Raw genomic sequence first — 15,810 nt, forward strand, 5'->3', positions numbered from 1 at the left:
TGTTGCAGAGCTTGGGCTCTAGGTTCACAGGCTTCAGCAATTGCAGAACATGGGCTCCGTAATTGTGATTCATGGGCTCCAAAGTGCAGGTTCAGTAAGGTGTGGCTCATGGGCCCAGCTGTCTCATGGCATGAAGGATCCTCCTGGGTCAGGGATCGAACTGATGCCCCCTGCATTGCAAGGCAGATTCTTAATCCCTGGACCACCTGGGAAGCCCCTCTTTCAGTCTTAGTCCCAACTCCCATGTCCCTCTCCTCTTCATTTGCCCACCAGTTTTATTTCCATCAATAACATCCTCCTCCAAGTCCTAGTGCATCATTCTTAATCCTTAAAGTGCATGAGACTCTCCCAGAGTGCTCTAGTCTCAGTAATTGAACTGAATGAATTGAAAGTCACTCAATCGTGTCCGACTCTTTGCACCCCCATGGACTATACAGTCCATGGAATTCTCCAGGCCACAATAGTGGAGTGGGTAGCCTATCCCTTCTCTAGTGATCTCCCCAACCAGGGAATCGACCCAGGGTCTCCTGCATTGCAGGAGGATTCTTTACCAACTCAGCTATCAGGGAAGCCCAGCCTCAGTAATGGTGATTCTTTTTTAATGGGTCTAGACTGGAGCCCAGAACCTTCCTTTTAGCAGATACCTTAAAAGAGTCCAATGCTGATAATAACTGAGAGAAGTGTCTCACAATCAATCCTGATGTGGAGTGGAAAAGCTGGGAAGAGTTTTAGAGTCTCAAGCCTGTTAGCTATGGTCTAGTATTTTACGGCTGTTTGGCCTATTTTAGGTTGAGTTCTTGAGAAGCAGAGCCAGATGCAAAGAATCTTTTGCTAATAATATATTGAGGTGTGCTCTCAAGAGAAGAGGAAGGGATCGGGATGGGGCTGGGAAATAAGTTGGCAATGTCTGAACTGGAGTTTGATCCCACCTGTGTGCTCTGGAATACAGATTGACCACAGAATTAGCAAGGAGGCCAGCTTTTTGAACTTCAGAGTCAGTCAGCCATTGGCTGAGTTCTTATAAGGAGTATTGCCAGGGGAGGTGGGTGCTCTTCTTGATGAGACATCTCCAGGTTGTCTGAGAGCAAGTGTTCATAAAAAGCAGCTATAGGTAGTCATCAGTCACATTGCAGCATCTGCGGCATCTGTATTCTGGCTGGTAAAGGTGATCTGAGCAGGGCACCTAGAGTATCTACTACATCTCTGGACTCAACAAGAATCAACCTTACTCCTCCTAGTCTTAAGCTTCTGGCTTTAAAGATTTTCCAGTTTCTGCTACAGAAAAGGCCCTTCTTTGTCTTTCTCTTTTCTTTACCCTATGTCTTACCTTTGTTTAGCAGCAGCCTTATGTCCACTCTCCTGCATGAAGCTTCCCTGTAATTCCACAGTGATTGACTTCTTTCCTCAATCTCTGTCTTGGAGGACTCACACAATCTGACTCTTCAAAATATACACACAGAGGTTGACATGGAATGTATGCCATGGATGGCTGGATGAATGATTTTCCAAATGAGAATGCCATCACAGGGGTATTCAATTCTTACTTTGTTAAATAGCCTAAGTGAATGAACTGGCATCTCTCATTGTAATTTTATTCTAAAAGCTATTTGAAGTCTCTATTATTCCAGGTACTGACATCTTCATTCCTCTTCATCCCATCAGAGAACCAAATGGCTATGAAACTTAAACAGCTCTCTTCCAACAGCACTCAGTTCCCAAGATTAGATATGGTATGATTTTGGTTCTACCTTTTAAGAGATTTGAAGAATTTTCTCACTGATTTAGACTGAAATAATTGCCTGAACTTCCCTCCTTCATTCTTGTTCCATTTAAACACAGCTTCTTATTTTATTGTTACAGACATTTAGAGCTTCTAATTTGACTAATATGTTAAATAGACACTTCATTTATATTAGTTTGTGTTCATAATCTCAAGTAATGGCTTATAGTCATCATATCAGGTTTCCTTTTGAGTGTTCTTAAATGTATGCTAGTCTCCGTCAATAATAATTAAGCCTCAGTTAGATCATGATCCTATTCCTGAACTGTCAGTCATTTACTCTGAGAACAATTGAGATTATGTAGATGACAATTGTCTAAATACCTCATTACTGCATGAGAATGAGAAAGGCATGCTCTCATTGTGGGTGGAGTTTTCTGATGAGATGATGGTGGTTTTACAGTTTTCAGTAGGAGCAGGGAATGTGTTCTGGAAGAGAAAATGGCAACCCTCTCCAGTATTTGTATCTGAAAAATCCCATAGACAGAGAAGCCTAGTGAGCTGTAGTCCTAAGGGTCACAAAGAGTCAAACACAACTGAGCAGCTGAATACACAACACAGGGAATGTGTTATGGTGGATTTCTTGCAGCAAAATGGCCCTCAGCCATCCTTTCTCTGCATCACAGGCTGATCTGGGTTTCTAAAGCTTGTATCTCCATTGCATTCAGGAGGCCAGGCAAATAGCAACTCACCAATAAACCACAATATCCATTGGTACACAAAATATGCTTTTTCCCCTAGAAAAATCCACCTGTGAATTTTTATGCTGCTCCCGTCTACGTGAGCAGTTGTGAGTGTATCTGGTGATTCCAGTTCAGAGTTGTGGAGGTGGAGAGATCATTGCTGCCTTTATAGTTCTGTGGGCACAACTGAAAAGTCAGTGCCAAATGTTCATGGAGAAGATGCTTTTAATGGTTTTCCTGTTGACCTCATCACTATTAGAATCTATTATGTTTGATCAACATGACAGTGTCATCCTGGTCAATCTCTTTCTTGATTTTTTCTTCCCAAATATTTCTGAGCACAGACAGAGTGAATGTATATGCCCTGGCTCCAGTGCTTATTTCTCAGCAAACTAATCTCTGCATTGGTCTTCTTATCTCTAGTTTAGGGTAGAATTCACCTCTGATGCTGCCTTTTTCTTCTAGCTGTGTGAGCAATGAGTGAAGGAGTACCAATGCCGCAGCTCTAACCTCACTCAGAGTGTTGTGACAACCCAGCATGCCCTCTGTGAAGTAGGAGGCTCCCTTTATCTATGTTAAGATCATTTGAAGAATGCTGCAGAATATCAGGTCTCAAAATAGATCAGTGCTTTGAATGCACACATACAGCTGTTTGAACCCCATATACACACATTCACGTACACACGTGTGCATACACATATACACGGCAATAAACAGTTCTACTCTCATTGAGTTTTACACTCAGCACCAGAAATGCCCTCAAATAACACAGGTTTGGGTACAAATGTAGTTTAGGAGCCTAGGCTTCTTATAACTTCGTGATGAGTTACGGGTATCTATTTTTCCTTTCTTCCATCTAGCCTTGGTTTTGGCTAATTCTGTGCATTTCTGCTATTTAAGTTTGAATCTTAGTGGTTGTCAAGTTCTCTGCACTCTTTTTTCTTTCTAGAGTTGGCTACTTCTTTATGTATTTGAGAATCAAATAAGATAACATTGAAAGGTGAGGAGACACACCTATTTTGTCTAAATTCCAAGTCCTAATTGAAGGTAACTATCTTTGTTACACTAGAAAAAGTTCAATCTGATTACAAATGAACAAGGAATAAGTGTAGAAAAAGAATCATCTTGACCACATTTGTGTTTGTTTCATATCCCGATCTAATAATAACTTGAAACCACAAGGGAAACATCTTAATGTGTTGTTTAGTTATTTCAATAGGACTTGAATTCCATGACCAAGGCACCATGGCAGTAGACTCTAACACCTGGCATCCTAGAAGGCACTAAAAATCCAGCAGTCACCAGAAATATGGTGTCAGAGATGTTAAATCCCATGTTCCCCTAGCGCATTTTTGATGAGTGTGTTTTGAAAAGCTTGAGCAAAGTCAGTTTGCAAAGACTTGACCCCAGTATCCATTAACTACATGCACAGAGCGTGGATGCTGCTTGAGAGAGTTCCTTGTGATACTTTGGGGCCTCCTCAAAGTTTGTTCTTATGTTGCGTCTTTCAAACTGATATCTCCAAGCAAGACTATATGCTTGCCTGAAGGGCCACTTGTTTAATTAGATCCTTCATTTACCTTTCTGTGGGTATTTCCTGCTGGAAGAAAGTGTGCTTTCAACATTTTAAGTGCATTGACAGCAATCATGCCCAGAAGGATTGCCCCTGCAGCAGTCTGGAAAGTCAATTAAAACCTTGGAGAACCTGTTAATAGCTTCTTGTGGTTAGGTGAGTCTGAGGCTCGGAGAATCTAGAGTATTGACTCTTTATTACAGGTTTCCTTCCGAAAGATTTTTCTCTGTTGGACTTAGCCTTCTCTGTGGAGCATCTCGGGTCAGAGAATCTAGCATATTGACTCTTAGTGGCAGGTGTCCTTCCAAAAGATTTTTATCTGTTGGATTTAGCTTTTTCTTTGGAGTATTGAATGAAGCATCTATAGGAAAGTCATGTAAAAAACATTCTGCCTCTATATCAACATCATCCATGTGAAATGAATTAGGACAGTGTCACTGTCTGATGAAATATGTGGATGTTCTCTTTACAGATTATATATAGTCTACAATCGAGGGCAAATTTCATTCTGCACGCATGAATATTTAGTAATATGTCATCAAATACCACATCTCTCCATGAGCCTAATGAGTGGAATATACTCTTGGATTACAATTAGGCAAGACGTAGAGCAATGTAGTACCTAAGAGAGAGAGCTCTAGAGTCAGCTGGGTGTCAGGTTAGTTGTCACACACTGTTCAGCTGTGTGTTCTTGGACAAGTCCTTGGGTTTTCCATTAATAACTCGGGCATAGTAATATCACCCAGTTTGTGTCATTGTGAGGTGAATAGATAATATATGTAAAGCACCTGATCAATTTTCATCGCATAGCAAGCATTCAATCATGTTACCTCTTACTACCTGATACTAGTCCAGGTTGGATACTAATTCTTGCATATGTTTTTAAAAAATTAGTTTGTATTTTACTGATAGAATAGTTTTAAATAAAAGTTGCAAAGATATATCAGAGAATTCTTGCCGATGTGCCACAATGAAGACCCAGCACAATAAAAAAAAAGATATATCAAGGAGTTCTCATATACTCTACACTCAGTTTCCCTTATAGTCAGCATCTTATTCTGCTATGAGACATTTGCCACAATTAATAAGTCAACATTGGTGCATTAATATTAACTAAACTCCATATTTTTTTGTATTTCATCAGTTTTCCTTTCTCCATTCCAGGATTCCATCCAGGATAGTTTTTTATTTTTTGTATCTCTTTGGCTTTTCTCAAACATGATAATTGTCAAACTTCCCTTGCTCTTGATGATCTTGGCAGTTCTTGACAGTTCTCAGATATTTTGTAGAGTTTGCCTAATGTATTTCTCATAGTCAGACTGAGATTATGAGTTTGGGGAGGAAGACCACAGAGGTGAAGTGTCTTTCTCAATTCAACGTATCAAGAGTACACCCCATCAATTTATCACCGACCATATTAACATTGATCCCCTGGCAAAGGTAGCATATACTAGGTTTTTAGTTTCTATATCTTATTTTTTTCTGTACTGTACTTTTGAAAGCCAATTGCTAAGAGTACCCCACACTTAAGGAGCCAGAATTATGTTCCAACTTCTTGATGGCAGAGTAGCTACATAAATTGTTTGGAATTATATATAGGAGATTTTCCTCTTCCTCATTTATTTTTTATTTAATCCTTTGTTTATATCAGTTTGGACTCAAGAATATTTATATTTTATTATTGGTTTATAATGTAATGCTATTTTACTGATTTTCTCGCTCAAATTGTCTCAGCTTTGGCCATTGGGAGTTCTTCCAGTTGACTCTAGTGTTCCTTTGACATATCTCTGTTGCTTTATTTCTTAAGTACTTCCTTATTTTCTGTCACTGTATGATATTTCAGGCTCATCCTGTATACTTCCTGCCCCAGCCCTACAACTGTTTATTTCTCCAAAAGCATCTTAATCCTCCTTATTAGTCAGTGGTATTAGAATCCAAAATCTGGGCACTGGGTATGCTTGTTAAGATTGGGACATTGATGCGTCCAAGGACAGAGCTGGGAAGTATATGTATACCAATCTGCATGTAAGCATAAGCATGGTTATTTCTATATTGACCCATCAGTGCATGTACTGAGCTAAATTTAAATTCATACTGATACCTTTACCTTGATTCCAGTGGCACATGATTTATTCTAGCTTTTTCCTTTTGCTTATCAGTAACCTTCCCCACTCCAGGTGTAATAAACTTGGATTCTGTCTTCTGTCATTCATTTCTTCATTTATTTTCTCAACCTTGGTATGTGTGTACAGCTATTTCAGAACTGAGCCCATACCCTAACAACTTTACCAACTAGAATATAGTGCTTATATTCTACTCCTGAATATAATTTTAATAGATTTGGATCAGCCCATGAACCCTCAGGGAGTCCCTGTTACAGAATCTATATTTGGCATTCTTATGTCTGTATGCCTTTCACAACCTGAGCAGAGTGATTGACACATTGAAGCAGATTTGCATGAAGTCTGAATCCTGTATGTGCTTTAGCCATAGACCCTTGACAACACTAATCTTAGGAGCTGTTCTTTTAATTCTGTGACAGATATTGCCTGAAGTCACACTAGCCATGAGTTCTTATTAAGCCCTTAGGAATTCTGAGTTTGGTTTTTTCTAGAGATGCTGTTGGAAGATACCACATAAAAGGCAATATATCATTCCAGAAATCCCAACCAACTTTGGAACAGATAGCCTTGTGGTCTAAAAGGATCGTTAAATCTAGATAAAATGTCAGTGTAAAATATCAACTAATTGTGCCCTGCAGAAATGAACCTCACATGGAAATCCAGAGTATATCCCATTTGTAGGTGATAGGGGCCTGTAATAAACCTTATGGCCTATATTTAAATGCCAGAGCCTCAGACGACCCAGAGGGATGATATGAGGAGGGAGGAGGGAGGGGGGTTCAGGATGAGGAACACATGTATACTTGTGGTGGATTCATGTTGATGTATGGCAAAACCAATACAATATTGTAAAGTAATTAACCTCAAATTAAAATAAATTTATAGTTTAAAAAATAAATAAACACCAGAACCTTTGCAGAACAAGGAAGGTTTCTATTCCAAGCTTCCATTTTATCACTCAGCATGTGAATTCCAAGAAAGAGGCTGAAGTATAAGATAATCCTTAATATGTAGACTTTCTATGTACAGCATTTTGTCAAGTCATAAAGACTGTATTGTATTATCCAGAAGTCAATCATAAAAGTGGATTTACAAGGCTAATGCCATATAACTTTTAAGGTTTTGTTTTTGTGATAAACAAGACCCTATATTGATTACCAGAAGATGCTGTTAGACTCTAAAATGGTAAAGTAGAACTTTCGCAAATAGTTCTTGTATTTCTGCAAAATGCACCCTGACTTATTAGCTCAATCTAAACACTGCAGTATGAAACTCGAGATACTACAAAAGGGCAAAAGGTTGACAAGAACTCGAATAGCCTTAAATCATGGAATTCCCTTACATTTGTAAAGGAAAGCATGTTTCTATCATCCATAAAAAAGTTAAGTGGAGCTTTGAGCATATTATGCCTCCTTAGAGTCTGGAAAAAGCCAAGATGAATAGGCTTGCCAAGGATTCTGACCCAGCAGGTTGCTGAGAAGGGGGTTAGCCCCTGATGAATTTTAACAATACCCCAACTTCCCACATTGGCTAAAGCAGCCAGCTCTCAGTAACATACTCCATCTCTGTGATTACCTGCCAAATGCTTATTGCAGACCTGCAAAGATTAGTTACTCCAGAGGGAGTGGTTTATAACTCCATGACATGGTTTTGTGCCAGATCAATGAAAGCAAAGGCACACGACAGGCTGCCCTTATTTTCTCTCTGTAGAGAAACAAAGAGCCCCACAGTTAAACTGAATGTTACTGACTAATCCTCAGCATCACTTTAACACACCAGGGATTGTCCTCATTTGTTTTTCACATAACACTATAATCTTGTGAAATATGAGTTAGCTAAAATGCAATTGTATTTTCAGGGACACGAAGGCTGACTATACATTACCAGCAATTTACAAGGAGCCTGCTGTTTATGTGCCATGTAACCGGGAGATTTTTCGCTTAACAATAGATTGTGATGATGTATTTTTAAATATGTCTGTATTGTTCACATATGTTAAGATCAGTTGGGTTTAAGTAATAGAAATTCAGCTAACAGCAGTGATAACAACACACACTCAAGTAAATGATCCCTATTTTCTTTTCTCAATCCTACATAGAAATTCATGTACATTTTAGTAAATTGCATAGAAAATAATGGAAGGGTCATATTTTTCTGTTATGGGAACAGAGAAAATGTTTAGAGAAAGAGGAAAATAGAGTCAGAGGAAACAAAATATTTGAAATTTTAAAACTCGAGCATGAAAAATGCTGGACTGTTGTCTTACCACAAAGTCTTCCTGAAAAAGCATAAAGAAAATTTAACAGCCCAGGCCTTCAAGAAAAATTGAGGGCATTTTCATCCTTTGAAGTCATTATTTTAAAAATGACCTGATTAATTTTCCTTCAGTTAATCTGATACTCAGTTCATTTAAAAGAACATCAATTTCACTTTCTTTTCTTGATACGTTAGCAATATAAAATAATTACAATTCTTTGTGTTTCAATCTGAATAGAGATTGTATCAAAGCATGTATTGGATATTTAGTGCTCTCCAGTGAAAAAAGAAGCAGCAGAGAGATAAAAGGCCAAGAAATCAGAAGAATATTTTCTCCAGGAATAGTTATGTTTACTAATATTTCTCCAAGCATGTCCTTGTTATGATGAGAAAAAAGACTGTTTGTTTTGATTCTTTTTATTTGGAATTTAATGCTATTTGAAAAAGCAGCATAAATAGATCTACATGCATAGTGGGAAGGTTGTACTAATTCAATGGAAAGAACGGGCATCAACAAGAGTACTTCATTGGAGCTTAGCATTCTTTTAAGTTATTTTCAGTTTTTCCATTTTGGACATTAACACTAGGACAGTATTACTAAAGACCTAGAACAACTAAAGTCAAACTAATGTTTTTTGCTAACTGATGTCTCATCTGTTCTAGAACTGCTCCATCAGTTGCATAGGGCTGTTCTTGTGTGCATAGTGCCACTTGGCAGGGACCAGATCCAGCACTCAAGACCATTGCCTTTGTCCTTGGTAGCTGTGTGACCTTGAATGCAGAACCCCTGGGATTTCAGTGACCCAGCCAATGTGCTTCGTTCTCAAATCTGAATCCAACTAAGGAATAGACCCAGGAGTGAAGCAGATGGAGATAAAATATGTTTTATTAATAAAGTGATTGCATACATAGATAACTCAAAAGAATTTATTAAGAAATTTAGAATTAATTTGTACATTTGGCGAGCTTGCAGAATATAAGAGCAAAATATAAATATTAATATCAATAGTATTTCTCTACATAGGCAACAAAATAATTAAAATATTTTTCAAGTACACCAATTGTAGTTGTTGTTGAGTCACTAAGTCATGCCTGACTCTTTGTAATCCCATGGACTGCAGCATATTAGGCTTCCTTGTCTTTCACTATCTTCTGGAGTTTGCTCAGACTCATGTTGACTGAGTCAGTGGTGCCATCCAATCAATTGTAGGAGTGCCATAAAAATCAAATGCCTGCATACTGAAAAATCATAGGACATTGCTGGGATAAATTAAGAAAGCTGTAAGTAAATGGAAGCCTCTAGAAATGCTCTATAACATGATATGGGGAGCAGGTACATGGGTATGTCCATATGTCAGTTCAGTTCATTTCAGTCACTGGTTATGTCCGACTCTTTTCAACATCATGGACTGTAGCATGCCAGGCTTCCCTGTCCATCACCAACTCCATATGTAAACATTTATTAATCTGTATAGTAAAAATTTCCGCACCATATGTGAGTTATATCTCATTGAAAAAGTTTCTAAAAGTCAACAAAAAAAAAACAGAAAAACAAAAAAATCTAAACTGGATTAGGGACATGGACAAGATATGTGCAATACTGGATAGATTAACCAAGCAGTAGCTCACACAGTAAAGAATTTGCCTCCCATACAGGAGACCAGAGTTCAATCCCTGGGTTGGGAAGATCTTCTGGAGAAGGGAATGGCAATCCACTTCAGTATTCTGGTCTGGAGAATCCCATGGACAGAGGAGCCTGGCAGGCAACAATCCATGGCGTCACAAAGAGTCAGACACAACTGACAGACCAACACACACACAGCCTACCGGCTCAGCTGGGCAGCTACAGCCCACACTTACCAAAGGCTGGAGAATCAACCACAACCATTGAGAACTGTCAAGTGGCATCCTCCAGATGAGAGAGAAAGAGGTTGAGCTGAGCATGCATTTCTTTTCCCAAGTACTGCCAAAAGATGAGTCATCCCTCCCTTCCCATCGGGCAAGACAAGAGGTCTGAGGTGGTGCTCAGTAGGAGTCTCTTCACAAAGGAGCATTAAGTAAAGAGAAAGGAAGGCATTTCTCCCCAGTGGAGACTTCACTTATCAGTGCTTTAACCTTCTCAATGGCAAAAGGGTGATAATAGACCGAAACTCATACAGTTTTCAGGATTGAAAAATGATAATATATGTAAAGGACTTTGCTAAGTACCAATAAAGGAAGAACTGGAGAAGCAAAACATAGACACTTTAGAGGGGGGAAGACATCTTCAGGAAGATAATCTGAATACACTTGTGGTATTTTTTAGGTCAGGAAACTGAGACTCTAGCTTTCTAAGAAACTGGACTCTAGGAGATCCAGACCCTTGTCCAAGTTCCAGAGTTTGTTGGATATGTATTGTTGATATATTACAACAGAAATGCCTCTAGTATTGCTGAACACAAGTTCATGTACTCAACACACAGGGAGGCCAAACAGACTGAAATGTCAGAGTTTAGAGCAGAGATTTATTTCAGGACCAAGCAAGGAGCATGAGTGGCTCATGCTCAAAAAAAACCAGAACTCCCTAATGGCTCAACAGGGAGAAGTTTTATAGTCAAGCTTGTGGTGAGGACTGAAAGGTGCATGGCTTTCTCTGATTGATCAGGGATGGTTTACGGGACAGTTTCCAAGGCTCCTGAAGTTACTGTCCTCCACCTGGGTGAGGGGCTTGCTGCCTACAAAAGAACTAGAAGATATCGTTATGTTCATCCCTTAAGGAAGAATCAGTATAGCCCCCTGGCTGTACCATTGTTTCTATTTTTTAAATTTATTTATTCTAATAGGAGGCTAATTACTTCACAGAATTGTATTGGTCTTGCCATACATCAGCATGTACTGTTGTTTTTTGACTGCTCCGTCTCTGTTCCTGCATTCCCTCCCTTCCCCATAAGCAACTGTTGGAATCTGCACTTTGGAACTCGGGATGGTCAAGGAGGCCTAATGAAGCCCATTTCCTGCAAACAAGAAATTGTGCTTGTCACTCAGTCCCGTCTGACTCTTTGTGACCCCATGGACTGTAGCCCACCAGGCTCCTCTGTCGATAGAAATTCTCCAGGCAAGATACTGGAGTGGGTTACCATGCCCTCCTCCAGGGGATCTTCCCCGCCCAGGGATCAAACCCAGGTCTCCGGCGTTGCAAGTGGATTCTTTACCATCTCAGCAACCAGGGAAGCCCAAAACAAGAAATTGGGGACACACAAAGGATTTCTACCCGGGAGAGCCTCACAGGGTCCTGCTCCATTTCACTAGGTTCCAGGTGTTTAAGTGCATAGCCCAGAGCTGTTTCTGCTATACCACTCTGCTGGGTAGCCATCCTAAATTAGGCAGAGATAGAATAGCCAAGCCTTTGTCCCACCACCGTGCATTTCCTGTTTTCAGGGAGTTATAGTCTGTTTCTTCTCCTGCGGAGGCTCTGTGTGCTGCGGCACTCAGGCAGCAATTTATAGCCCTTGTTGTGTTCTTGCAATAAGAACAAGATTACTATTTCGAATCAAGGTAGCTATTTTCACATTCCACTGTGAAGTAGTTAGGCAGGTATTCTTTTGAAGGTAAATAAACACAATCAACCACGATTATTTGATTCCATTTAGTATATTAGAAAAAGTAATGGTTTAATGATACCCTAGTGGCCTGTAACAGTTAACGCACCACAGAAAATGAATCATAAAATCCCCTTCTCACTAATAACTCTGAGACTAGTGTTATTAAAAAGGCACTAAACTCCCGGGAGTCAGAGTGTTTTCACCTTCCCACTAAGTGACAGTATTATCAGTTTGGATTCTGTATTCACTGGTCATGAAAATAGAGGATCTTTGGACAGCAGGAAAACCTGCCACATATTCTGTTTGTTTGTTGATGAAGTCTTGCAACATCATCTGGGACCACTGCTATGGCAAAGAAAATGGTCCCGTAAAGGCCATGTGATTTTTCTAACTCAATGCCAAACGTTTCTAAATGCTGGTTCATTCTGAGCTGGGGTAGAAGCTGGAAAGAGACTTCTTACTGACAGCAGGCACATCACCTTCAAGTGCAGACTGACTGGACTGGTGGTAGGGAATACATGTGTCACTTTCAATTTACACAAGCACACAGCTGGTTGTATTTATTTGGAAAAGGGTTGGCATAACAAATATTCCCTGAAGACATGTGCTTAGTCTCCTGGTTCTCTGTATGATGAATACTGACAGGATGGGCTTTTTCATCTTAATTGGAGTGGAGCTAGTGGTAAAGAACCTGCCTGCCAATACAGGAGACCTGGGTTCGATCCCTGGATCAGGATGATCCCCTGGAGAAGGAAATGGCACCCCACTCCAGTACTCTTGCCTGGAAAATTCCATGGACAGAGGAACCTGGTAGGCTACAGTCCATGGGGTTGCAAAGAGTTGGACATGACTGAGTGATTTCACTCACCTTACTCATAACATTAGTAAGTAGATACAGGTTGTTTTGACCTGATGATTATTATTAAAGGTGCATTATATACATCTTAATAGTAGCTATCAAAACAAAAACAAAACAGCAAACTCAGTGGTCATAAGCTTTGTCCCCAGTAGAAAACTTTCCAATTGGTAAAGAACACATATTTTCTTATAGTTTGCTCCCAGGGTTGACTTTAATAGCAGCCACTTCAAATGGATGGTTTTAGTAGAACTTTCCTTTAATAGTTGCTGCTGCTGCTGCTAAGTCACTTCAGTCGTGTCTGACTCTGCGACCCCAGAGATGGTAGCCCACCAGGCTCCCCCGTCCCTGGGATTCTCCAGGCAAGAACACTGGAGTGGGTTGCCATTTCCTTCTCCAATTCATGAAAGTGAAAAGTGAAAGTAAAGTCAATCAGTTGTGTCCAACTCTTAGTGACCCCATGGACTGCAGCCCACCAGTCTCCTCTGTCCGTGGGCTTTTCCAGGCAAGAGTACTGGAGTGGGGTGCCATCGCCTTCTCGGTTAATAGTTGCTAGAACTCTTTAAGTAACTGCTACATTGAAGGCTATTTTGTCATCTAATTTTTGTCTTTTTTTTTCTTCTTCTTTAACTGCTGGTAATTTCTCCAATTCTAACAGCTTTAACATTTAACTCTAACACTTGGAGGTTTCAAACAGTCTTTAAAGGCCCATTTAAAACTTATCAGATATGTGGTATTAATTTATCTTTTATATTTTGATATAATATACAGAAAAGCAAACTAACATTTAAGATCCAGGGGTTCTGGGTGACATAAATCACCTTATTTCAGTGGCTTTTTAGTTTTTGGTTGGAGGATGTTTGTTTTCTGCTTTATATAACTTCTATACTTATTCTGCACAGTTTGATTCTAAAATGCCCTTTCTGCCTCTCTTGCTCCTAGTTCTTTCAATTAGAAAAACTAGAAAATCACACTTTTAACAATTTCCTATTAAGCAGCACTGGAAGATGAGTTAAAATTGAATTTTTCCCCCCTCAACCTGGCCTGGGTATTTCAAATCTCACTCACAGGATAGATACAAATGTATATGTTTTACATTTTCAAGTGTACCTAAAAAGATTAGTCTTAGAACTCTTTATAAATGTCTTGTTTAATCTCAAGCTCAACATCAAAGTCAAAACTCTTTACCATTTCTTTTAAACATTTCAAGTTCTCTGAGTTCCTAAAATTCTGCTATTATCCAGCCCAGGCACTTTAGGGTCTAATGACCTATTTAGGCTGTCATCTGTGACACGGGTGAGAATAATGGCAGAGTTTTTGAAATTCAGAGATAAAACTAAATGTTTAGATTAAAGATGTAGTGTGACTCTTCCATCAAGAAGCATTTTGCCTGAGTTTCTGATAATTCAGTTCAGTTCAGTTCAGTTCAGTCACTCAGTTGTATCCAACTCTTTGTGACCCCATGAATTATAGCACGCCAGGCCTCCCTGTCCATCACCAACTCCCAGAATTCACTCAAACTCATGTCCATTGAGTCGGTGACGCCATCCAGCCATCTCATCCTCTGTCCTCCCCTTCTCCTCCTGCCCCCAATCCCTCCCAGCATCAGAATCTTTTCCAATGGGTCAACTCTTTGCATGAGGTGGCCAAAGTACTGGAGTTTCAGCTTTAGCATCATTCCTTCCAAAGAACACCCAGGACTGATCTCCTTTAGAATGGACTGGTTGGATCTCCATAATTAGAAAATCTTATTCAAATATTTCTGTATAGCAAATCATATATAAGAAGAAATTCATACTAACCAGTTCATTTCACTGTTGGTTTTTGTGATCTTAGAGATGGTAAAATTAGTGGAATCATCAAAAGAAAATATTGAGGTTTAGATAATGCACAGACTGATTTATAACGGATTGAGGATTGTCACAAAAGATACTGTGATGTAGGAGGGACTGTGATATAGGGAGACTTTTAATATAAATCTCTGTGAACCCAGAGGAAATAAGAGTTATTTTCATTGCTCCTTAAGGATTTCCTTGCAATATGAGAATGTTCTTTATTTTTACCTCTATGGTGTTTGTTTTATATGTTATAAAGCCATTATTGAATTCAGAAAACAAAATTGAATAAACTATTTGAAGATAGAATATACTATCTATCTAGAGCTAGTCACAAATACAAAGCTTAGACAGGTATGTTTGGCTTTCCTTTCTTCTGAGAGCCCTGAAAAGCATTTGAGAATTAAACATGCAGGTTTAGACTTCATGACTGCAACCTTGGAAGTAATCTGTTTTTATGTTACAGGCAATGAAAGCTTAGAAGAGAACTATGTCCAGGACAGTAAGATGGGATTTGTCATCAATGCCATCTATGCCATGGCGCATGGGCTACAGAACATGCATCAGGCCCTCTGCCCCGGCCACGTGGGCCTCTGCGACGCCATGAAGCCCATCGATGGCAGCAAACTCCTGGAATTCCTCATCAAGTCCACATTCATCGGTGTGTCTGGAGAGGAGGTGTGGTTTGATGAGAAAGGGGATGCTCCTGGAAGGTAAAGCAGACCTTTCTGTAATGGATCCAAAGAACCTTGTGATCCTCTCGAAGCCAGACAGATGGCCACTCTGCCTCCTTTTGGTCACATCTTTTCTGGGTGTCATGAGGGTGGATACAACTAGATAGCTAAAAAGATGGGGCTAATGTTAGATGGAAATGGCATTATAAAACACACTCCGCTATCATCTTTGGTCTTCCCCCAGAAGGCCTGGCCCCTTCCTGCAAGCCCAAGAAACCAGAGTGAGTATACCCGAACAGCAGAACCCTCCCTGGCACTGCCAGCATCTGGTCAGCATGTTCTGATTGATCAATCCCAAAGCCATACTGCTTGTGGAATATTTTAATCTTATCTGCTCAAAGAGCTTAATATATGAAGAGAACCATATGGGTCCCTTTTTCTCAGGCTAC

The 15,810-nt window shown here is 39.7% G+C and overlaps 1 protein-coding gene across 2 annotated transcripts in view; it reads left to right on the forward strand.

The window, feature by feature from the left end:
* The window catches only part of GRM1 (glutamate metabotropic receptor 1), a 438,757-nt gene that overhangs the window by 354,341 nt on the left and 68,606 nt on the right, over positions 1-15,810 (forward strand). For both annotated transcript variants that reach the window (XM_018053312.1, XM_013966589.2), the window contains exon 5: positions 15,154-15,400. In XM_018053312.1, the coding sequence (XP_017908801.1) occupies positions 15,154-15,400 (247 nt within the window). The remainder of the gene's footprint in view (positions 1-15,153; positions 15,401-15,810) is intronic.

The sequence above is a fragment of the Capra hircus genome, chromosome 9 (genome assembly GCF_001704415.2).
Source record: "Capra hircus breed San Clemente chromosome 9, ASM170441v1, whole genome shotgun sequence".
In the NCBI taxonomy this organism is placed as follows: domain Eukaryota; kingdom Metazoa; phylum Chordata; class Mammalia; order Artiodactyla; family Bovidae; genus Capra; species Capra hircus.